Genomic DNA, 26,215 nt, shown 5'->3' on the forward strand with positions numbered 1-26,215 from the left:
AGAATATTTAGCATCTCTAATTTTATTCGTCTTGACAAATAATGGGATTGAAACAAATCAAACAAAAACAACAGTGTTCTTGTCTCTTCTAACTTTCTCATATATGTGTGACTGTTTTCGTCCTAATTTAGTTCTTACTTCCAAATATTTCTTCAAGGATATGCTGAAGAAGACAGATAACACAAACTATTTCACAACAAAGTTATGTGAACGCTTTCTCTGACAAAAGATAGAAAAATGGGGCCAATATTATGGAGGTAGATTTGTCTTTATTATTCAATCATAAACATATTTTCAATAAAATGTTTTCAATAAAAAGAAATCACTTTGATCCAAAAAGTTTACTTCAATCAAAAAATGTTGAAAACATTTGAGACAATAACAAAATGCTTTTGAACACTTTTTTTTTTATCTAGCCACAGTAAAGGGTCACAATATAGATACAGTAAGTTGGTAATGTTAGTGTGGGGTTTATTTACAGTGTGAGAAACCAACAAAACCAAACACCCATAGAAAATGAACTGAGACACATTTTGTAACGGAATTATTTATTAAAAAAGGAAGAAACAAATGGCAGCACCACAATCCCCAAAGCTTAGCCCCGTTCCCAAAACAACACATTACTAAATTAATTAGGCAGTGTGTTGAGCCACTGGAGTAATTAATTGTTCTTACACATAGATTTAATTAGAAATAAAAACGTAATTTAAAACAAAAGGATGTCCGATACCAAGAAGTCCTCAGTGTCATTGTAGTCTGGACCAATGGGGATTTGATCTGTTAACAAGGCAGTTTTAAGGTAAAAATACATTTTAACCCAAAACATGAAAATATATTGTACAATTAAATTAAATAATGTTTGTTTTATTTCATTACTTTTTGTGTGCAAGACATCATCTGATACTTATTTTTCTAGATCGGGACACCCAAGTTATTTCTATACTGGAAAAGGGAAGCTGGTGTAATGGTTTAAGTCAGGGGTGTCAAACTCATTTAAGTTCAGGGGCCAAATACAGAGCAGTTTGATCTAAAGTGGGCCACAGATTTAGCCTATAGGTGAATAAAATAAGTCATTTTAACACTACTGTGCTCTAGTTTACACTTCCAGGTATAAATGACGAGTAAAGCATGTAAAGCACTGACAATATCCAAGCATTAAATGACAGTTTTCTGTCCCTGCACAATCTACATTTAATTTTCCTTGATTTTGTGTCTAATTTCTACTTAAATTGGCAAAATGTTGTGGAATATTTGGAGGAAAAATGGCAGGATTTTGGAAAAATTTGGATTTCTTTCAATATTTTGCATTTAGAAATGACTTCCATCATCTGATATAAGCTTAGGAAAGCTGTGAGCCGTGTACATTTCTGTATTTGGGGGCTGATATATCTTAAACACAAATAGTTGGTAACTTACACAGTGGTTCATGTTTCATCTGCAGTTTTTACCTTCTCCTGTTGGCCGAAGCAGATGCTCTAAAGCAGTGGTTCTCAAAGGTTTTTGGCTCAAGTCCTTCTTTCTCTTATTTCTGAATCCATGCACTCCTTTTGTCTGACTACAACACTTTACTTAGAAACCTATATTTAAAAAAATCCAAACTTTTTTTCAATCGTGACCTCATTTTGATATCAAAACATTTCTGGCGACCCCAAAGACATTTTTTTTTTCTCTAAAATTTGTCTTTGAGCTCAGATTAGTTTTGGTTTTTTTTACTGCATTTTAGCTCTTTCTCTCTCTCTCCCTCTCTCTCTCTCTCTCTCTCTCTCTCTCTCTCTCTCTCTCTCTCTCTCTCTACCCCACCCCCATTGGTGAAACATTGCTCTAAAGGGCTGGATATGGTGGTGAGCTTTTGAACTGGCAACATACTTTTCTTAGTGCAGCTCGTTGCTTTGGTAACAAACTTAGGAAGTTAGGCTGCCGTCAAAATATATTTAATTGAAATAAGTCATGAATATAACCACAAATATTTGATTTCAGTCAGCAGCTTTTTTAGCACTAATAAGTACTTACTGTACTGCATTTGATCTGGAAGAAAAGGTATCTGGACATGGATACTCACAATAAATTGATTGTAATCTGTAAAATTATCTGAATGGAAAGAAATGGAATAGAAAAAAAAAAATCCAAACAAAACAAAGGTGAATTATGGAATAACACTGTTTGCTTTTCTGTGTCGTTTTATTGTGACAGATCCAGAATATGCTACATCAAATCAAAATGAAAAGCAGAGAATGGAACTAAATATGATGTGAAATATGATGTGAAAGGAACTGACAATAAAATGACAACCAGGCAATAAAAACCAGATTCAACCAAAGTATCTAAAGTGTATTTACATCTGGACCTTCATCTGTCAGTTATATTTGCCAGGATTTGTGTGTGAAGTTCATTCCACGGACAAAGAAATAAAGTACAAGTGAAGGATTGTACTTTTAGACGACTATCGTGGAAACATTCCAGGCATTTTAAACAAAATGAGAAACAAAACAAAATAATGCTTCTGCAGTTTAAAGACAGCCTGACATACAAAGGTGAAGCAAAGCTCCAGGAAATAAAGGACTCAGATGCTCTATCAATAAAGACCAACATGGCACTGCGCTCACATCCTTGGCAGTATTTGTGTCAGTTACTCGCCCGCGGCACAGCTCTTTGTTCTCACAGTGCATTTGGCAGTGTTTTCACTTCAAAACAAACTCATTCTCTGCCTAAAATGTTGTAAATATTCAGATAATAGTTTTATTATAAGAGTATGCTTTCACCAAAGAGCTTCAGTTTACTCACAGTTTCAGAATCATTTGTAAAATGAACAAAAAGGTATTTAGTAAAGTCATGTTAGGAATGCATGTCTATTGATTTTATCATTTTTATCATTGCTGTGGCTTTGAATACTGTTGTCAATGAAAACGTCCTCTGGCTGGGAATATAATGAACACTGTGGCTATATTTGAAATCGCACACTAACGTACTACACACACAATGAGTATATACTGTCTACTATATACTATTAGTATGGGGACCGTTGCCACTGAAATATACTTCCAAGTTTCCCAAGATGCATTTCAAACTGACAATTACAAAAAACTAAACCTTTGAAAGTTTTGGAAACAGTTTATGTGAGAAAGTGAGCAAGTAGAATATCAACATGTGCTCATTTGATCCATAAAACTCACAGAAACACATTTCATACCGACATTTTGGAGATTTTCGGAGACCCTTCATTGTGTCAAAACAAGTTGTTAACTTCAAAATAAGAGCCCTATTTCCAAAACCATTAAAAACATGTTCTGCTCGCAATGCATCAGGCCGGTTAAGTATGACCAGTGTGCCCACCGTGCATACTTCGAAAATGTCCTGATATAGTATACATCCGTGTATTTCTTGCCATGGTCATTAAATCGTGACTCACTGGTTTTTAGAATTTAACCAAACAAATTGATTTTTTCAAAAATGGCTGTTGAAAACACAAATATATATAATATTTTTTAAAACATTAATCTACTGTATATCTTTACTATTCAACATGCATTTCACAGCATGCCTGTCGAAAGGCAAACTCTTTCTTGCTTGTCTTACGAACGCCGGAGCTCTGCACCCTCCACTACCACCTCAATGCTAAACATGTAGCAGCTAGCACGGACAGCTAGCATTGACATTCGGACAGTGCTAACTGCTATATTCACCAAGCACGCCGTGTTGCCAAAACTGGACAAGATGACAGGGTTCAGAGCCAAAATGAATAAGTCCTGATGTTTTATTTCATTTGTTTATTTCCACGTAGCCCTTGGAACTAATCTCGAATACAACGGAATGTAAATGCTACGCCTGCATCTGTTCAAGTCTGTTAAAAACAATAAATGACTTTATGAAAACACTGTTATATACCAATATTTTGATCTGCCACAATAATGTCAATTAAATGAAAATACATCAAGTTGTGGGTGTTTCTCAGCATTTTTTAGGTGCGAATAAAAAATAGATTAATTTGAAAAATTAATTACAGTGCATAATTAATTAATTGCACCATTTTTTTTAAGCACTGTGACATTTCCAAATTCCAACTCAGTCAATATCTAAAAAGAAAACAATAACCAAAATAACCCTAAAGTGGTTGAGAATGACTAGTGGGCCCACCGTGCATACTCTTTTCATTCTATCTAATGTGAACGGACTACATACTCATTTTGACATCAGACTTAGTATGAGTAGAAAGTTAGTATGGCATATACAACACTGTCCATCAGATGATTGTTTCTGTATGTTACACCTCAACACTTCAAACGTCTCCACTGGTGTGTTGGATGCTCCATGGTTGATACACAGCAGCAGTAAAATAAACACAGATCCAGCAGGCAGCACCAGTAGCAGCTTGTTTAGCTTCGAGCCTCCACAACCAAAAAATTAAACTCATTTCGATGAAAGTGCTGCCTTTTGCCCTGAGCTGCAGGACCACACGTTGCCCTCTGACCACTTCTAACCTGCTGTCATAACAAATTGGATAAGAGAGTGCCAACAGCCAAACTCTGTGCAATGAAAGCAGCATTAGGATCACAAGGTTTTCAGGCCAAACAGACAGCTTTGCAGAAGGTGTGCTCTTTAAACCCAGCGCCTCGATAAGTAAATCTCAATCTACCTCTAAGGCTCCGAGGGCGTCGTACTTCACCACTTTGAGTTATGCGGTAACATGGAGCCAAATGTATAAATCACAGTAACAAGTGTGGTGATAAAAAGGAGATTCTGAGGAGTCTAAGGTGATGGAATGTTATATTACAACCTCCTGAGTGTGCACTGATGATGGTGGTGATCAAGGTTTCCACGGATCTATCAGATGAGTTGGAGTAGAATGCTAAAACTTTGGATATCTCTGTACGAGATGTGTCCGAATATAACTTTTTCACTTTCACTGAGATACAGATGTTGCAGCTGTTGAGTATACAAAGATATCTATTACTTATTTTTTAATGTGGAGTGTTAAGAGAGGCTTGATGAGAAAACCATATTCAGCAACAGAAGGTGTGAGAAAAACTGACCTATTTGTTATTAACCAAAGGGTTACAGACGTTTTAACGTTACACATTAAATTTACATACTAACCATACCAGCTGTTGACCAGCCTAATTGACTCTATAAAATGGCACAGAGTGAGAAAAAAAACTACCCCGTCTGTTAACAACCTTCCTGGACGTCTGCACACCTTACGATGTAAATTGGATAAGATATAAAGTGTTTGTGCAGCTGTCGTTTCTTCGGACCTCACTTTGATGTTGGAGGATTCTCATCTGTAAATTTATTCATTTATCTGAATAATATCCACTGTTATCCAAGAAGTTTGGTATTATTTGCACCATATAGTATATATTAGTCATCTTAAAGATATAAATCCTTGTTTTAATCAGAAATAAAAATAGATTCAAAATGACCAAAAATGGTGGGAAAGGTGGTGAAATGGGATTTCAAAAACCACAGAAATTGGTTAAAAGTTGCCAAAAATGGAGAAAAAAAGTGTAAAAAGGGTTCAAAGTGTCAATATTGGCTTACAAATGACAGAAAAAAAAGTAGGAACAATTACTTTAAAGGTCCTATATCATGCAAATCAACTTTTTGGAGCTTTAAACCACAATGTTAATTGTTTATTAAAATTACCCCCAAAGTATTATTGGGCTTCCTTCCGGCATCTCTGAGAAATCCTCAATAATCCTGCTCTTTGAGATGCTTCTTTGCCCTCTTCTGATAAACAAGCGGTTCAAATGCTAGTGAAGTCACTAGCATTATGGACCGCCCCCTCCAGGAAGTGCGTGCTGCTGGTGAACACTGCAGTGTCGTCACCCAGGGAGCAGACATTGTATCGCCTTTGACTTGATCTGACGTGTTTGTGACCCACTGTGCAACGCTTGAGGTGATAAACAAATGATTATCACCTTAAATGCACTATTCCTGTATTTAATAAAGATGAGAAGAAAGTGAATTAGCAGCTTAAAACCACAGTGAGTGTTTGAAGCTGCTGCTGCTGGATGAACACAGCGCGGAGACGGACTCACACAATAGCCGCTTAAATATCCATGTGTTTTACTGTAATGTGCGTTTTTTTGGCTGAAAACAATAACAACAGTCAGTGTAATGCTTTGGTGATCACTGATCTGCCTCAGAGCGAGTCATGCAGGAGCCTCGCAGGCAAATCAGTGTATAGACACGTCCACTCGTGAATATGCATAAGCAGGCAGCAAACAGCCCGTTGGTCAGAAAGTCACTTTTTAGAGAAATAAAACTCTGGAAAACAGGCAAGTTTGGGAAAATAAACCTCAAATACTGTGTTTTTGGGGTTCTTCAAACAAATGAAGATGGTGAAAAATGCATGATATGGGACCTTTAAAGTGACAATAATGGGTCAAAAAATGTCTTGAAAGTGCAAAAATAAATTGTGGAAAAAGGCATTGAAATTTGATGGAGGATAGGCAGAAATTGGAGTTTTGTAGCAAATCTGCATTAAAAGGCAAGAAAAAGTGATGAAAATAGGTTAAATATGGAAGGTTTGGCGTAGTTGCAGAAATAGGGTAAAAAAAAAAAATGGTTTCAAATTGTTCAGAAAACATTCTCAGTTTCTTGAAGGCATCTGGCGAACCCCTCCCAGTGTCTCGTGACTCCAGATTGAGAACCCCTGTTTTATAGCATTAACTACATTTGCATCATTGAGGGACCGTACAGTACAGTGTTGTTCTATATTTAGAGTTCAACTTATTCGTGAGTGTACTAATATATATTAGAGGGTTTTTATTTTCTCCTATAGGCTAGTATTCATTTATAATCCGGTAGAGGAGCACATTCTTCTCAGTGCTCCACAAAGCTCATCTGAAATCCTTTGTTCAACATGTTCGATGTGATTGTCTGTTGCCAGTATTAACATATTGGGTCCAGTCGAGTGAGTTCACCCCACTGATCTCTGGTCGGCATGAAGAAATGTCTGGCCAATAAATAATCTTCTAACCCCCGCTTGGATCATTTTTAGGAATATCTCTGCTGTCTCAAGGCTGTAGAAAGAGTCGTTTCAGCTTCTTCTACATCTTCCAGTTAAGTGCAACCCTTAGGGTCATGGATAAGTGATAACTCCCATTAACCTTAGAGCACTATCGTCGGGTGATTTTCATCTGTGCAAATGTACTTGAATAATTTTCATTATGTTGTGTTTGTCTGAGTTTATTAGGTCCCTGGGTAGATTCAGCATTGTATTTGACATCTGTGAAGGTGTGGGTGTTTCCTGTTTTTTTTCCTACAGGCATGTGTTTGGGTGAATTTCACCAACCTACGCCAAATTAACCATAAGAACAATTTGTTGTGGTGACCTCGGAAGTAAACAGCCAAAAGGAAATCTCAATTATGATAGCGGGCAAACATTTAAGACGATGCTGAAGATACCCAGAGACCAATTCCAGAAATTAGTCACTAACGCCAGGTGATACGTATATAATAAGGTTCTTGCTTGAGCTGTTGAGTGTTGAGCGACACTGTGATATCGCCCCCTACGCTGTGTTTCAACCAGCATTGGATGGTTTTATGCATTTTTTTTTTTTCTTTTTTAATCAGTATTGTTATAATAATAGTTGCACATTTGGACACAAAAGGACTTCCAGGCGTACATGGGTTGTTTTAACTCTCTTCTTAATCTATTTAACCTAGAAACGCATACATCAGCCGCACTGTCTATTTACTACAGGCGATTTGGTCTGCTGTGAGAAAACCCTGGTTACAACCGTGTGTACCTGATATAAAGTATTAGTCATCAAATTATAGTACTTTTAAAGCAGAAGTAATTAACTTGTGCTTAACACTCCCCCTAAAGGTCCTTTTTGGGTATGTCACTGTCGTAAACACTCCGCACCCCCCGAGGCAGCAGCTCCTCCCCCGTGCTAAAGTGAGACGGGCAGCGGGAGGCTTCCTAAACGTACCAGGACCAAATTAAAGTGGTTAATCTTGAATAAGCCTTCATTCTGAGTGAACTCATCCTTTAGCAACTCTGTAGGTTGACCATTTATATCGTAATAGTGGCGCTGTCTATGATAAGTGATCAGCCAGTTGTCTCCCCTGTCACCCATACACACACACACACACACACACACACAATTGTTCCCTGGTAATGGCGTCACGGGAGCAATGAAGTGATGTTCAAGCGACTCATCACGGGCAATTGAAGTGACTGCAGTCGCTACAGTCACGTTTGGTGTGAACGCACCTTTAGTGTGTATTGGGCTGTCGTAAAGCAGTACATGTTGGCGCTAGAACGAGAACAGAGCTGCAATACTGGTACCGGTCCAGAGGCAGAGCAAGTGTGGTTTTCTGGCCAGAGACAGCAAAATGTATGAATTTTCATTTTGTGTCATTAGCTGTGTTTAAATTGCAATTTTTGCAAAATAAGAGATATTTGTAAAGTTTCGACAAGGGATAATTGTGCTTTGAACGTGTTCCCATTGTTGGTTGTTTTGGAGCCTCGTAACTCTGGTGAAATCTCATCCCAGCGATACTTTGCTGCAGGAAAATGGACGCTCTAAACCTCCTTATAACACCCTGCATTCCTGATCCTTTGTTGTTTCACATCTAATGTGGCAGTAATCATTTTTAAGTACACTGTTAAGTAATGTATTGGTCTCCTCTTCTGTCCATACGTACCGCGCCATGTTTTCTCAGAGAGAAGTGGTCATGTGACCAGGTGCGTTACGTTCTGTCATGTGTAATTGTGTAAAAAAAAAAATTTCATTGTGCTTTTGCGATAAAACATCTGAAATACCTCCTCAAGCGTGGAAACTTTTTAGCGATATTTGAGTGTTTTTTCTAAATGAAGGTGTTTCCATTACCAGTTGTTATTGCTATATTTAGATTTTGTGCATTTCTAAAGGCTAATGGAGACACAGCTAATGTCATCAACTTCTTAAGACAGAGCTGGAGTATTTCTGACGTTGGAAGAACAATGTAAGCAAAGTTGAGGGTTCACTATGTGTCTGAGCAATTGACCACCCCTCCCTCCCCCCCCAAATCTGCATGACAATGGCTTTCTAAGGGGACATTTATACAGTCATTGCAGCTGTCATTATAACAGATTGGCTATGATTATTTCTAAAGCATACAAGCACGTGGTGCCAAATCCCACTATCTCCCTGGCATTTTTCCCAAGTAACACATATTGTATTATAAGTAAAAGATTAAAGACAGTATTCCACAAAGACCTGTTGTTGTGTTTTTTTCTTTTAGAAAGCATTGCATTTGTCCTAGAAATTGAGTTGCCCTGTTCTGACTTTTTTGTTTTTTTTGTTTTTTTAAAACGACAACATAATGGTACAGACATCAAAAAAAAGGAAAACAAAAGCATTTTAATACCCAATGTCTTGAGCGATGGCCATTTCCCTGTCAGCTTTCTACTGTCAAGGCTGGAAACTGTAAAACATGCTAATGTATATAAATTGTATCGCTCAGTCAGTCAAATGTCACTGTATTTTGCCTCCCGAGTTCAAGTCTGATTGTTGCAATCAGAATAGGTTTAACAACCTCGACTGCAGATGATGGATGGAGGGAGTGTGGCCTTTTGAAAAGGGTATACATCACATTAAAGCAGGAGTAATGAGCAAAAGCCAAACACACAGATGTTACAATGATACAAAGTGGAGGAAACCATCTCAAGAACGAACAGCTTAAAAAAAAAAAAAATGAGGACATTTGAAAATATATTGTTTGAAAGTTGAACAAGCGCATGATTTAGTGAACATTAGGCAGAGCAACTATACGCAGCGTGGGAGGCAAACGTAACGATGCTAAATGGTAACGTGGCACCTGCTGACCTTTTTGCTGACACAGTAGTATCCATACAATGTCTTTGACTAATCTCTTGCTCAAATATATCTCGTGACGCTATTAATCTTTCCCTCGTTTTCGTGCCATACAAATAAATGTCCTCTTCAAGTGGGACGCCAAGTCTCTTGAGCTACACTTTGTGGTGCAAAAGCAATCGTTCAAGGTGGCAGTGCATTATATAGAGAATGTGGGCAGGGAGGGAGCAAGCAAATGGAAATAGGTTCTGGAAAAAAAAAAGTAAAATCCCACAATGTAGTTCCTGTCTTTTTTACCAGTTATCGTGGATGTTGATAAGCTAGCCCTGTCTTATCTTTAACTCCCAAAAGGCAAAAGGTCTGTGGACTTCATCCAGCAAAGTCAGTTCTCTTATGCATATGATTGTTTCTCGTTGAAACACATTGTCAAGATTTAAAATTTTTACACGTTGTGCTTGGAAAGAGTTACAGACACCTTGTTTTTTTGGTTAAAGAGAATGTTCTTTAACTGTTCAACCTTGTCATGGTTTTCAAAATTGAATATTTACTGTCTCAGTCTTGCGCTGTGTTCAAAGTGGCACATTCTGTATACTATACACTATAAACTCAACATATATATACTGTCTACTATCTACTTTAAGTATGATTAGGATAATGACCATTCCCACTGAAGTACACTTCCAAGTTTCCCAAGATATAGAATATCAACATGTGGTCTTTTGATCCATAAAACTCTCATATTCACATTTCATGCTGACATTTTGGAGACCCTCCATTGTGCGACTGACTAAACTTCAAGTAAACTTCAAAACAAAAGCCCCATTTACAAAAAGGTTAAAAAAAAACTAATGAAGACAAGAAGAGATACTTTTGTTTTGAAAATAATTTGTTTGAGTTTTAGCTTGAAGCTGGTCCCAGGACCATTTTACATTCTGCTCGCAATGCATCATGGGAATGTTGAGTATGACTAGTGTCCCTACTGTGCATACTTAAATGTCTCCATATAGTATACATCTGGATATTTCTTGCATACTCAATCTTTTCACTAGTATGTTGTTTTGACATTTACCACACAGCCTTAATCTTGGTTTATTCTGGTCTCAGGCAAGTCTTGGACTTGAATCCTGCAGGATTGAGTAAAACACTAAGTGACAATTACACAAAACAAGCATGTGGAACACATAATATTTGTATGAAGAGAAAAAAAAACACTGTTTTCAAAAAAAAGCATGAAGATTTTATTATAGAATATTAATATTAATGAATTTTATTTAGTGACATCTTTACTGACACGTATACACTCCTTGTAAAAAATAAAAATAACTATTTGTACAAGTGTTTCTAGTGAATAGGTCAGTTTGAATAAGTGTGTTTTGAGTGTGTAGTTGAAATGAGGGAGAGAGGCGGTGTCGTCAAGGTCAGATGGAAGGTCGGCAGAATGCTCTCCTCCCCCATGGAAACAGAGAGGACAGAAAGAAGGATGGCGAGGGAGGTTCTAGGGTCGCAGAGATGGGGAGGGGAGAGATAAGGAGTGACTAGTATGTCATGCTGATTTTGTAGGAATTATAAGTGTTAATATGTAAAATTTTAGTTTCAAATTTATTTTGATTATGATGGTTCCTCAATTATCGTAACTACTCGGTTATTATGTGTTGTGGACATGTAATGGTCAAAGTTAACTCATTAAAAGCAACTGTAACAACAGCAATCCAATCTAATCTATTACTGAACATGTTCATCAACTCATTTATTTGTCTAATTCGAACAAACAAATAAATTTAAAAAAAAAAAAAAATGATGGAAACGAAAATGAATAAACAACTCTAAACAGAATCTCTATGAAAAAAAAACATGATAAAACGTCAATTTCACTATAATACATTTGATTAGTTTGACAAGGGATAGAAAGAAGCCTATGCTTGTCAAGTCATATTTCCGTTCTTCACCATTAACAACTGTAAAGTCCAATGAAATAAACAACATCGTCAATCGTCAAATAAATACTCCAATTGAGCTATTACGAAAACCAGAACAAAAAAAAAATGCACAGGTGCCATTAATATCTGTGATATTTACATCCTCCTCCTTCTTTTCTGTACTTTTCAAAGATATATTTTTTGTCCATAAGTTATTAACCTCTCTCTGTGAGGTCCATTGTTGCTCCATTTTTGCAGCTTTGGCTTTAACCCTCCTATTATCCTCAAATATTACTAACACATTTGGCCCTTGGGGTCAATACGACCCCATGGATATTTGCCTCCAGAAAAAATATATTTTTAGAAAATTGTTGACCAAGTTTTTGTGTCAGACACTTTGTTGAATCCATAAATAACCCCTTGATATTGGAACTTTGACCTATTATCTAGCGCCACCATTAGGACATTTTTTTAAAATACAGTTAATTTAACTTGAATAGTTTCAAATCTTCTCAAATTTACTGACAATGTACAAGTACTACTACAGTCCTAACATTAATGAACACAAGTATGAACCTATAATTTTATGCATAACCAATTACCCATCAGATTATAGGATAATTCATTCATTATTTTTATTTTTTATTTTTATTGCATGGGGTTAAATTGACCCCACAAATAATAGGAGGGTTAATTTCTATATTTAAATGATGATCTTTCATTTTTTTTTTTTTTTTTCTTTGCTCCACTTTCATTTAATTACCTACAACATGATTTCAAAAAAGGTTTTTAATATGATTTGATTCCTGCAGTGATCTTTTAATGTTTATATAATGTTTAGAAATAATAATAATAATAATAATAATAATAATAATAATAATAATAATAATAATAATAATAATAATAATAATAATAATAATAATAATAAAACATTATTACAGAAAATAACTTTTTTCATTATCCTAATGCAATATGTTTTCGAATGAGGTCAAAAGCATGACAAGACTGCGAGTGTCACCCTGGTGAACATGGCGGCGTTCCCTTGGCGGCGGTAACTGTGAACAGGTGGCTGAAGCCCACATTGTGTTTGCTTTGGAGCCAATGAAAATGCTCTTTAGTTATTCCTCAAAAGACAATTGATCTCGCACACACACAAACACACACATCATAGTCTTTGTTTCTTCTTCAGCAAATTCATTAAATTTCTTTCAAATTCAATCAGTAAGAAAAAGGGAGAAAGTGAGTCGAGGCATATTGGGGATTGAAATGATCACAGCTGAGCTTGAAACACCAGTTGTGGTACTTCATCTTCTATACTGTCATCAAGCATTTATTAGGATTTAGCACAAATCCGAACCACATGTGAAGAACCAACCCCGTGCTGAAAAACAATCTTGTCACTTTCAATCACCAAGTTCCTACGTTTGGTGCCAAGTGATGTGGTGAGGCACAGATGAAGTGTCATAGTGGATCACTTACAACAATCAACAATGGTAGAGATTTGCCACTTCAGCGTACGAGTCACTGACAGTCACTCATGTAGAGACTCGCTCAACTTCAGGCTGAGTTCGCTTCTACAACTCCTGAGATTAAAGCCAAAGTTACAAAGACGGAACAACTGTAAGACTAATAATTCTTTGTCTTATTTTTGAATAATAGGTTAAGGTTTCATTTATTCAGTCAACTTCGTTCTCAAGAAAATGACTTTGATCTCCTGACATGTTTCGACTATCAACTGCCAGTCTTCTTCAGAGGTGTCTGCTGATCTCTTTGATGTGTCCTTGACTTCCGCGTAGTAATTCCAGCAAGTTATTTTTCCCTTCTTTTTGAAAAACATAAAGTTTAATTTATTCAAACAACTTTTTTTCCCCTCAGGAAATTTACTTTGATCTCTTACTTTGACACATAAAAGCGATCAGCAGACAGCTCTGAAGACGACTGGCAGTCGACAGGCAAAACATGTCAAGCGATCAAAGTCAATTTCCTGAGAAAAAAATGTCTGAATTAAGCAAACCATAATATATTATTCAAAAAGAAACTTATTACACGGAAGTCAAGGACACATCAAAGCAATCGGCAGACATCTCTGAAGAAGACTGGAAGTTGACAGTCAAAACATGTCAGAAGATCAAGGTCAATTTCCAGAGGGAAAAAAAAAAATGTCTGAATAATTGAAACCTTAACATATTGTTCAAAAATAACTTTCTGAAAATATTACGAGTAAGCTAAGGTTACATCAATGCGATTGGCGGACGCCTCTGAAGAAGACTGGCAATTGAAACTCAAAATATGACAGGAGATTAAAGTAAATATCTTGAGAAAAAAATATCTGAATAATTGAAACATTCTTGAATTATTACGTGGAAGTCAACGACATAAAATAGAAGAGAATAGAAGTTGACAGTCGAAACATGTCAGGTGATCAAAGTTGAGTTTCCTGAGAAAAAAATGGTCTGAATAAATGACACCATAACATATTAACTGTAATAGGGGAAATTTCCATTGCGGGCACATTTGGGATGTTGAGAATCATGGAATTTAAAGGTTGCAGTTGCCCAGTATGACCAGCATACAGCAACAGCGTTGAATTCTTCCTAATTTTTGTTTAACATGGGGTTGAATGATGAAGGTCATTCCACTCCATTACCGTTTTGTAGAGACGTAGTGGAATGAACAACATGAAAGTTGGTCACAGCCATCACACACTGAGCTACAACTCAATGGTTCCCGTTCTAATACCTAAACTTACCTTCATTGGCTTTGATGATAACAGACTGGAAAGAAAAAGGAAAAGTCCTGAAAACCGGCAATCCAACCTGCATTACAAAAATAAAAGTAGCAAAACTAGAAAGCTAGAATTTTTTTGCTTTATTAAGCAATACACTCTTAATATTTCAGTAGGTAAAATAAGCCTTTTCACACTCTCGGAAATCTTGCTCTCGTTCAGTTTTTGCGCATGTGTTCAAAGGTCGAGAGGGATAAACTCGTCTTGGCTGAGAGCGAGTCTGACAGAGATTTAGATTATTTTCCTTGTTGGAGCGTTGATTCCTTGAAAGACTTTTTTTGCAGAAGCACAATATCGGTCTCCGAGGCAGAAATGCTGAGTTAGCTGCTAAAGCTAATGCTGTGTACGAGCAAAAAGTTTGAAAATTGAATTAAAATAGTTTAATAAAAATAATCATGGACCTGGTTAGGGAATAGTGTACCTCGTAAATTTACGTTTTTAAGTGAAAACTGTTACTGTCCTTTTCACCCTCTGAAATCTGGCTTCTCCCATCAATAATAATAATACATTTTATTTGAACTGAAATACACTTTACAGTTGTTAGAACAACTACACAAGTCAAAAAAAGAAACTAACAAAGGTCAATACAGAAAATACATAACAATCAGAAGTTATAAGCTTGGGAGAAGGAGTGTGGAAACAGATAAAGTCTGTCGCTTTGATAATGCTTCTCTCATCAGTTTTACAAAAATGCTCAAATATGTGCATCGTTCCTGGGTAGAGTATGAATTTCACACGCTGGAGATCCAGGTACTCTGTGTTTTCGTGCACCAGGGGTCACCTGTGTGGAAGAGAGAGGACTGACCTTGCTTCGATACTGCTGCTCCCATCGGTTTTTAAAAGTGCTCGGATTGGCCAAAGGTGGCATCAACGGAAAGCCCTTGTCCCTCCCCGAGTCCTAATGTGTGTAATATTAATAATATAAACACTATTAAAATACTAAAAATGTCTGGAATAAAATTAAAAATGCTGTTAGTCTGGAAATATCAATGAGTGAGTGAGCTTGTTGACTTTAATCCTCTCGACCAATGACCCTCCAGGTCACGCATGCACAGTTCCAGTGTGTGAAAAGGCTTATTGTAACAGGCCTTTTTTCCAAAATGTGCCCCTAATAAAAAATTCACCCGTATGCAATGAAAAGCCCTTTAAAAGAACGCTTGTAAAGGTCGACACGTTTGGCAAACTGTGACGTAATGATTACTCAAGGAAGTTGAGTGCTCCATTCACATAACTCACACTGGTTTGATGAGGTTAAAGGCATTCAATGGTTGCTATGGTACCGTAGACTTCACCATTTTAAGTTGTTAGTGGATCTGTAGTATGATGGATGACAGTGGCATCCACTATGATCCATCACACACTATTGTTAGATGTCATAACGTCCAAGGAACTGGATGACACCAAACCAAGCCTTAAAACATTAGAGTGAAATATTTCACCATAAACTTTCTACTCCTGATATGTTAATGCTTATTGGCAGAACTCTCCAAAATGATGATGTCCACCTAAAACGAGATATTACGAGTATTTGAAGGCTAATTTGATATACATTATATACATTATATAAGAAATGTCTTACCCGTGTTAAAAGTTGTATTATTCAGCTTTACACTGATCATCTGAAATGCATTCATGGGTTGGTTTGCTTTTCGCTTTTAGCGTGTCTAAAGTAACTTGATTTTAAAGTTGCTGTGAATGAATAAGCACAATTTTACCTCTTTTTTTTAAATAATATAAATAATATTTTACATGGTTTTGGTGAAACAATTTGGGTCAGATGGGAGTGAATTTCAACAGTAGTGGCTCTTTCAGTCACCCCTAAATAGTGCTCAATCCCCTGTTGGCTCTATCATGATCGCCATGGTAGCCGTGGTAACCATTGAGTATGGTCTGGTGACAACAAGGGGTGAAATGGGGGAAGGGGCTGGGGGGGGCTTCGGGCTGGAAGTGCCTGCCCACCTCTGCTACGGTCCTGGAGTCAGCTGAAATGTGCACCTCAGCCCTGGTGGTGTTGGTGGGGCAATTGGGTGGGGGGGGGGGCTCTCTGGTGGTGATGAGACCCTGCCTCTCCCCTCCTCCCCCTGCTTATTCACATCCTCTACACGACCTATGATGAGAGCTTCCACCTGCTTCAGAGTCTCATCCTGGAAACGCATCCCCAGGTTGCGTCTCACCCAGGATGAGACTGTCTGGAAGGGGTCTCGCCAGTCTGCTGTGGGCATGCCCAGGAATGCTTTAAACTCAGCCTCCATGGCCACTGTGCAGTGGTCCTCGAGGATGATCATGGTGGTGTGTTCCCAGTAATTAATGATTGTGTTTTATTACAGGGGCTGGTACGTTTAATAAAGGTGGATGAAAGATTAGTCAGCCTCGGAATTGTGGGAGGGGGCTTAGAAGCTGAAACATTCTTTAGATGGTCGGCCCATTTTATTATTTTATAAATAACACACACTTTTACCCCAAAGTCATCAGACTGGGGTTTATCATTCCTGGTGTTGCGGGGTGTGTGTGTGTGTGCGGTGCTTGGTGCCTCTTGGAGCAGCGCCGTGGCTGCGCGTCTGCCTAATTGCGGCGCTCAGTGCACTCATTAGAGCAATATTTCAAGGCTACAAAGTAGTCCTGCAAGTCAAAAAATTGTGGCTGAAAGCTTTTCTCTCTGTAGCAGTGTGTAGCGCTGCAGCTCCTGGTCCGTGTGATGGACGCATAGGTGCGCCGCTCGCAGCTGTTATAGAAGCAGTCTGAATAGTGCGGCGGAGGCCCGATGGGGCCGCCACGGTGTTTGTCACGGTCCTGACGGTAGGGGACCACCGTCCACCCACCCTCATATCCCCATCTATCCATAACAGGAATAAAAGGTCCTTCTTCAAGTAGGCTTGCTTGCTAATACATGTGTAAAAACATGCAGGAACTAACAGGGACAAGACATTTATTTGAGGGGGGGCTGCCCCCTCTTGCCCCTGCGTAGAGCCGACCCCAACATTAGCATTTCATAGCATTCGGGTTGTCCATGCTAACGCTATTCCACATTTAAGAGCACCAGCAAGCTGTGCATTGGAACTGAAAAAAACTAAATATTCAATGTTGCAGTGATAATTTGAAGGAAATTTGATATAAAGATTTGTGATTTTAACTCATGTGCTTTGCTGAATCGTAACATGGGGCTTCCTTGAGGACCTTTAAATACAATAACAGCTATATAGTGTATATAAAAACTAATTAAACAAGGTTACGTGAGGAGGAAAGATATTAGCATTAACTGTGATCAGCTTATTTATGTCAAGGGAAAACATGGGTTTACCGCCCCTCTGAGGGTATTTCAGGAAAGGATAAGACAAGGAATATTTAAAGGAGTGAAGCAGTTTGATGGTGAGAAGCAGCACTGAATGACTGTGCTTTAAAAGACTCACCTCCCACCTCTTAGAGCACCGCTGGACTCCCCAGAGGCTGTGGAAACCTACTGTTTTCCATTGTACTTTAAAATAGCTCCTCCATCCAACACTGAGCTGCTTTATTTTTTACCTTGTTCGGGTCCTCGGAATGTTGGTATAATAATGTGATGAAGAAAATAAACTTGATGGCTTTCTTTTATTGGAATTCTACTCTACATACTACTTGTGCCCTACTGTTTTCGCTACCTTGCTATGTCTTGTACATGGCGTGAGATAATAGTCACACCGGTAATTTTCTGTGTTTCTACAATGTAAAAAGATATGAGCTAATCAACATAGCTAATGTTAGCATAGAGAATGACACAAACTTCTCACAGGAAGTGTGGAACCTGGGGCTTGAAACCAGAACCTTCTACTATGAGGCAGATGTTTTAACCACTTTGGTTTGGTTTGGTTTATCCTGACTGTCAGGTTTATCCCCCACATGCTATGGTTTTGTACTTTGTTCTGCTTTAGGGAACAAATTTCACCTCAAGGCCCTTGGCGACCCACAGTTACTCCTGTTCTTGTCGCCCATGTTATTTGTGACTGTTCTTTCATGTTCTCTTTAGACGGGATGATTCTGAAATGTTTGTACAGCACTTTGTGGTTTTTACCTGTGAAAAGCGCTCTATAAATAAAGATTACTTACTTATCAATAGGGCAGAAGCCTTAGCTGAGCATGCTTATCACTTTTTGTATTGCTAATATGTTAGTGTTCACTCATTCCTTGTCTGTGGATAGGATCCTTTCTTGTGGTTCTCGCCAGGGTCCCCCGACACTGCAATTTTGATTCCCTATGCTGTGATGCCGCCCTCTACAATGTGTTTCAACCAGTTTTTTTTTTTTTTTTTTAATCAGGACCTTCGTAATCATTGTTTAAAACTTACACACTAAAGGGACTTCCAGGCATGCATGTGTTGTTTTAACTCTGTTTTTAATCAGCATAACCAAGAATCAAATGCATCAGCCGCACCGTCTATTTAATACAGGCGATTTGCTCGGATGCTCCCGTCTTTACCTGAGGAGCCCCGAGGGCTCCTGCAGTCACTTAGCTCCCCCCGATGTTGCCTGTGTGCATCCTCCGTAACTACTGTCAAATATAAACATTCTGCTTCACCGCTAGCGTTTATCGGCACATGAAGCTGCTCATCATGATTATGACTCGCAACGGATCATTCTACGTCAGCGCGCACGAATGTGAATGCTGTCGGGTTGAAACAGGTTTACAATCGATTAAAGCTCGACTGTGTGCATCCTCCACTTTGTAACCCATAATCCAATATAAACAGTGTGCTTCATAATCTCAAAATTAACATGTTGGGGTGTGTCCATAACAGTCCAAATATTACTGTGGGTCCCACATAATACCAGCACGTCTTTGAATCAGTCTTATGAATAAAATGTTATTTCTTGTCTCTATAGTGTGTGTGAGTATTTATTAGTGGAGGACCTAAACCAAGCACAAGTAACTCGAACTACATTCATCATCACCATCACCAATTCAAAAATAAGTTTTGGATTTAAAGTAAGGCTGGAACAAAGATAAAAATAAATAAAAAAATGAGCTCTACTTCACAAAATCTGGCCGTCAGTGGGATATACATATCCAAATTTCCACCTCGCGATCCCCTTACTTACACTCTGAAAAATTCCTGGTGAGAACCCAGTTGTGTATTGCACCGCCTAATTTGCCGATACATTGATAATTTATTTTTATCTTGTCTCCACACAGGTTACGCTCATGTCTCTGATTGCTTTGCTCACTATTTAAGGAGTGTTTACTGGTGGATCTTCTTCCTCTTGTTCATAGTTACTCCCCTTATTTACGGTTCATTGAGTTGTTGTTTTTCTTCTGTAGTTTTGATCTTAGATTCTTTTAGTTTTTCAAGTTGAATTAAAAAAGGACTTAATTTTAAACTATGACGTCTACCTACTTTCCACCTCGATCTGCTCAACACCCCACCATCCTCACATTTTTTTCTCTTAATGTATTATTATTATTATTATTATTATTATTATTATTATTATTATTATTATTATTATTATTATTATTATTATTATTATTAGTGCTGTCATGAGATTAAAAAAGGTGCAATTAATTAATTATGCTCTGTAATAATTAATATAATTATTCCATCATTTAATCGCACCTAAAAATTGCTGAACTTGAAGTATTTTCATTATAACGACATTATTGTGGCAGATCAAAAGATTGGTATATAACAGTGTTCGGAGCCTGTAGCAGCTAGCACTGTCCGAGTGTCTGTGCTAGCTGCTACATGCTTAGCATTGAGGTGGTAGCGGATGCTGCAAAGCTCTGGTGATCGGCAAACTCTTTATTGCTCGATTTGCACACAACTGGGCTTGTGTTATCCATCCGGTGTTTGACTCAAAACAAAGTTGAAACACTAGGTAGTCTCAGGATAGTCTCACGTCTCGTATTGTAGTCTGTGCCTCAGTATTATGGGTATACTGGGAACTCTAAAAATGAGAAAGGTTCCCCATTGTTTGGGGTGCTAAAAAAAAAGTAATTAATTAATCACAATTAACGCATAAAGTAACAGCCCTAATTATTATCTTATTTTGTCCTATTTCTCTTGTCTTGTCTTGGATGGAATTCAGTCATTAAATGGGACAATGGTGTCAATGACAGTTTGGCTTTAGATGAGCTCAGGAAGGATCAATGGATAAAATAGCTGAACTTTACAGCCACAGAATTCTTCTTTTTTTCTTTCAACATCTCAGCTGCCCTTTTTTACACCAATATGGTATCTTGTGAGATTATGCACTTTCCAGCTTTTGAGCTCCGCTCACAGCTCAGACCTCAAGTCTTTTTGCTGATGAGTTATGACAACGCGTTGTCCTTTACAACACGAAAAGGTCAGGTATTATGGAGGCTCAGCACCTCGGTCTTTTCAGGAAGCAGAGAATGACACACAGCGGGACCTCTGCAATCAAGTTGCGTCCCACTCGTGGGAGTTTTAAAAAGGAGTCACTTCCGTATAATAAACAAGTCGGGAGATTTTCTAAGGGCGTGTCTCGGCGTGTGTGCTTCCAAAATCATTACCACATTTCATGTTGCCAAAATTTCAGCCATAAAAAGAGGCTTTTATTTGGCAGAAACAGAAATGACCTCACAGCTGTATCCCTCCTGTCTCTATTGGTTTATTCAAATTGAACGGGACGGTATCCAAGTAAATTCAATATGTATGGAATTTATGGGTTTTTTTTTTTTTTTTCAGGTAAGTTTTCCTTCTCAAATTTGTCACTGTTAATCAAGTCTGCAATGTGGTAATACGGAGAGCCTTAAAGACAACCTTGCAGCTGATAGAAGTCTCTCAGGGGGATTCTGTGATAATACAGAGTAATAACCACTAAGAGCTCACTAATCACTGGGCCACATGATAAGACTATTAATCTTGCCACCGACACAGCTCGGCTCCGTCAGGCCATTGCCTTTTGCCAAAGGAAGAATTATTAAAAACCTCTAACATAGAAACTGATTGCAAAAGCCATAAAACACCCCTCACTGCAAATCAAACGTGTCAAAGAATCCTGTCTTTCAATTTCCTGAAGTGTGGACGTTTCCCCAAACAAAGGAAGGATATGATAAATCACTCAATCGCACCTCAATTTGGTTGTATGCCGATACGTCTCTACTGAGGTGCTGTCATAACAAATATTTTTATTTATTTTATTTATTTTTTTTTCTATAGTGCTGATCAACATATCCAATTCGACTATCTGATCAGGTGACTGCCTGAGGGCTTTGGATGGAACCCAAACATGATATACTGCCAACTGATGACAGTGAACGTGAATGTAATACAAATATGATGTCGTCAAGATAGAATGAATGCAAGGTGCATGCAAAAGTTTCTATATTAAAGCACAGACTAAAAAAAGCAGTGGATTTTCAGACGTTAATCACGTTGTGGTTTTATATCTAATACATTTTAGAAAAACTTTTGGTTTTGTTTTTTTCTTTTTATCTAAACTTTTGGTCCACAATCACAATACAACTCCAACACTTTTAAAATCTACCAACCCAATACATTCCCCTTCTATTCAATACAATTCATTGCTTTTTTGGCATTTACTGAAGTGAAAGTAACAAATTACAAGTAGCCTGTAATTGAGTTCTATCTACATTGCTTATCCTTATACTTAAGTACGTTTTAAAAATGTTTTTTTTCTTTATTTTCTTTATGTTGTTAGTTTCCCGAGGTGAAAGTAATGGATTACAACTCAAATAACTGCAATTGAGTTGCTTTTATGAGTACTTGAGTATATTTCTGAATCAGTAATTTTACTTGTACTGAAGTATGTTTTAAAATAAGTAATTAGTTACATTTCTTCACCCAACCTTTACTGAGCAAATTATTTTTTATTTTATTTTAAAATGAACGGACATTGTGAAAATAGAAAAAATGAAATGACCAGACAGCAATCAAATGCATCACATGATAGTCAACCAATCAGATTAAACGTTATGCACGGCGCCAAAATAAGAGCATCGCCAGAAGATTCGACAAGCACTTTGTAATCCATGATGACAAAGCATTTGTTATTGCTGTTGTAAATATTGACAATTTAATTTGTTTTACTCGATGGAACCGAGTCATTTGACTAAATTCTTGGGAGGTGGTACATGCTATTCGGCGTGGAGACATTCCGCGGGCCCGGCCATACTTCATCAGAACTTGTTAAGTAGGAGGTCTGAGTTGCTTGGAACGCAGCGTTAGATCACGTTAGGTCTTGTTTGATCAGGTGATTTCTATCTCGGGGTACGATCGGTGGTGGGACAGAATGGTTCTGTGTGTTGAGATTATCAAAGTTCACACATACAGTACAATCAAAACTAAAGGTTTAATGATTCATCCATTAGATCAATGAATTAGCATTAGCTCTGCAGAAGCCTCAGGCTCACCATCAAGTTAAAATGAAATATATCAGCTTATTTTACTTGAACAGATGTTGGTTGCACTGGACTTCTTTTATTAATATGGTATTGTTTGGTTGAAAAAAACAAGCAGAAGAGTCAGGTAAACCTAATGTTTTTATTGAAAACTGAAGTGTTGGTTGGACTTTACTCAAATATAATGTGAATACATTTGCCATTAAATAGTGTTTACTTTTCTTTATGTCAATAAGTAATTAATATATGATTCCCTTAGGAAAATAGAATCTATGAAAGCTGATGTGTACTGTACAGTATCCAGATACTTATTTCACAGTCACAATGCAAGAATTATTATTTTGGCTAAAAAGTTACTGAATTGATTTCCAGAAACTGACTTGTTTTGGATCGAATTGTTCTAAATGAACCAATATCATCCATGAATCAAATCGGCAAAAGGGAATCATGATTTGAACCAAATCGTCGCTAAAATGAATCGATACACCTATAATCAAAACTATGCCTGACTTTTTTTTATTTTCATGTGTGGGATCTGATAAAAAATAAAAAAATATATATCTTCAGAATTCCAAAATCCTTATGTGTACCTGGCTTAAGATACCAGAATTCACCTGACAACCTTTAATCAGTGAAGAGAAAAGCCAGTTGCTAGATAGGGTAGAGTGGATAATATGCAGACATATTATCTTTGAAGAATAAAAACTGTCTTTAATTAAACAAGTGAAACCATGTGAATCACTTGCAGTAAGAAGTTTGTTCATGCGTACATGTTGCAAGCGCCGCTCACCTGTATATCTTGTATCTGGTGGAGAAACCCTGTCGGTTCTTCTCCACAAAGTCGATGTACTCTGGGGAGTGGTGGAAGGGCCCCTTATCAGAGAGGAGCCAGTCCAGGGGTCCCCCGGGTTTTTCATTGGGGAGGCTGGCAGTTGCTGCTGTTGCCGTTGCTGTTGCAGTGGAGCGTAAACACGCCCAGCAGTGAAGGCTGAGGCTGAGGACTCCCCATAGAGCCATCAGAGATGAGAGGAGGGAAGGAGTGGGGGGGCAAGGGTGGCGGTGGTGACGGGGTGGGGGGGCGGGGGCGTTTAGCAGGCGGAGACACTCGTCATTAGCTGGCTCTTCCACTGGGATAACTGGGAGATCAGCATCACCTCAACATCCCCAAAAATCCTTTGGAAACAAAAACATGCAAAGATGAGGATTTAACTGGCAACAATGACACAAATGATGGTTTTTCATCTGGTCTTTAATATAATCTTTTAATCTGTTAAAGTACAATAATAGTGAAGGACTCGTACGTTAATAAATGGTAAATTGCCACTCAAAAGTTGTTTTTGATCTCTTGTTGACATTGTCGGAGAAGTTTACCGCATTGCATTGTGGGATGTGGATGCACTGAAGTAATTTTACTTTATAATCATTTATTGTGTTTCCTTGCTAGACAAGGAAGACAGTGATTGGCTTAACTACATTTTTGGCCCAGTTTGTTCCCAGTATTCCCTGTGATATCACCTTACTTCCAGAAATGTCCACCATTGTTTTGACGCAACTTTCCGACTGTGTTCAAAATTGCATACCTATACAGTACACACTCAATGAGTACATATATGTTATACTGTGAGTATGAATAGGATGATGAGCATTCCCACTAAAGTATACTTCCAAGTTTCCCATGATGCATTTCAAACCTACAAGGACAAAAACCTGAATCACACTGAGGCTAAATATCTCTGTTGATTCTCCAACTATGAAAGTTCTGAAAACATTTTAAGTGAGAAAGTGACAAAGTAGAAAATCAACATGTGCTCATTGAATCACTGTCCTCCTCGCCAGACAAGGAGGATTGGCTTGACTCCATTTTTGTTCCAGTTTGTTCCCAGTAGTCCCCGCGATATCGCCTCACTTTTAGAGACATTCAATTTTGGATGGTTTTAAATCTTTCTGTTTCAGTTCCAAAAAAAATAAAATATCCTCCATTGTTTTGCCACAAATTTCAGTGCATTTGAAAAACCGGAAATGTGTTGGAAAGTTACTCTGGCAAAGTTTTTTTTGGGGAAAAAAAGTCACAGTAATAACTGGAAAAAATGCATTTCCTGAAGAAAATGCAAGTGAAGATGCATGTGCTGACATCTACGGCTGAACCTTCTATGAAATAATGCAGAATTTATGATGATATAACAGTTGAAAAACATAAATATATGTTATAAAATGTTGGAAAAGCATCGCATGTTGAAATAAGCTCAAAAAGTAGCAGAAAGGTGAAAAAGCTAAAGAAACGAAAATTAAGATGGAAATATATGAACAGGTTAAAGGATCTGAGGCATCCTAAATAAAGTTGAAAAAAGTTTAAACATTTAAAAATCATCGGGTAGTCAGAATTGCGTCTGCTGGAGGCGAAATGCACATTTTTTGAATGAAAAAAAAAAAGTCTTCTTTTTATTACTATTCATCCATTTATGGGACTTCACATCCCATAATGCAATGCTCAAAACTTTTCCGACATTGTCATTAAACCAACTATCGAGATGGCTCTGACATCGTTCGTATTGAAAATTAAGAAACAATGATCGGTTACAGGATATAGTTTTGTTTTCTTTTCTATATATTAAGGAAATTATTATGAAACAAAAACATAATTAAAAGAGATCAAATATGCAAACCAACAGTGATTGTTAACAACAAATTTCCACTGAGCTGTGTGTTTATTCTATGTTCAGTAATATTTATGTATGAACTAACTTTTTCATCCAGCCCATGCACTGTGTAGCTCTTGATGCGCCCATAAATTGTCTCTGTTGTTGCGACTCATCAGTCAACCTGCGGCAGAGATCTAACATCACTCTTTATCATTATGTCGACTGCTGTCGATCAGCTGCACAACAGCCACACATTCCTTTGTGTTGTGTTTGCGGGGAATGCGCTGGATTTGAGGCCCATTACAGCATTCTTTGTGACAATCTGTCAAGTTAACTCAACCGTATGACCAAGAGTGGGTGAGTGGGCTTGAAAAATCACTACTCCTAGACAACTCAGGTGACAGCAGGTGACGGAGGGAGCTCTTCACAGCTGGGGGGTGGACGTCAGCGGCAAAAAAATAGGTTTCACACCTAACGTTAGACAATAGTATGGTAAATCAACAATAAAATCTGAAGTACAGAACTTACATGATGTAGTTTAGTTTTGTAAATTTAAATAAAGTGATATATAGTGTACATATATATTAAGGCCTTCAGAGTGATCAATGGGTGTAACCTGGTCAGATCACAATAAGAGATATGAATGAATGCATCTTTATCTGCTGGTATAAGAACATAATAAAGCACCATCATCAGCTGTAGTTAGTGTTTTTGAGTTGT

At 37.7% G+C, this 26,215-nt stretch overlaps 1 protein-coding gene across 2 annotated transcripts in view; it reads right to left on the bottom strand.

Moving 5' to 3' along the window:
- Positions 1–26,215, bottom strand: part of LOC114462386 (BMP/retinoic acid-inducible neural-specific protein 3-like) — a 93,993-nt gene that overhangs the window by 48,112 nt on the left and 19,666 nt on the right. For both annotated transcript variants that reach the window (XM_028445190.1, XM_028445189.1), the window contains exon 2: positions 23,647–24,029. In XM_028445190.1, the coding sequence (XP_028300991.1) occupies positions 23,647–23,773 (127 nt within the window). In that variant the 5' untranslated portion in view covers positions 23,774–24,029. The remainder of the gene's footprint in view (positions 1–23,646; positions 24,030–26,215) is intronic.

This window comes from Gouania willdenowi, chromosome 4, assembly GCF_900634775.1.
Source record: "Gouania willdenowi chromosome 4, fGouWil2.1, whole genome shotgun sequence".
In the NCBI taxonomy this organism is placed as follows: Eukaryota; Metazoa; Chordata; class Actinopteri; order Blenniiformes; family Gobiesocidae; genus Gouania; species Gouania willdenowi.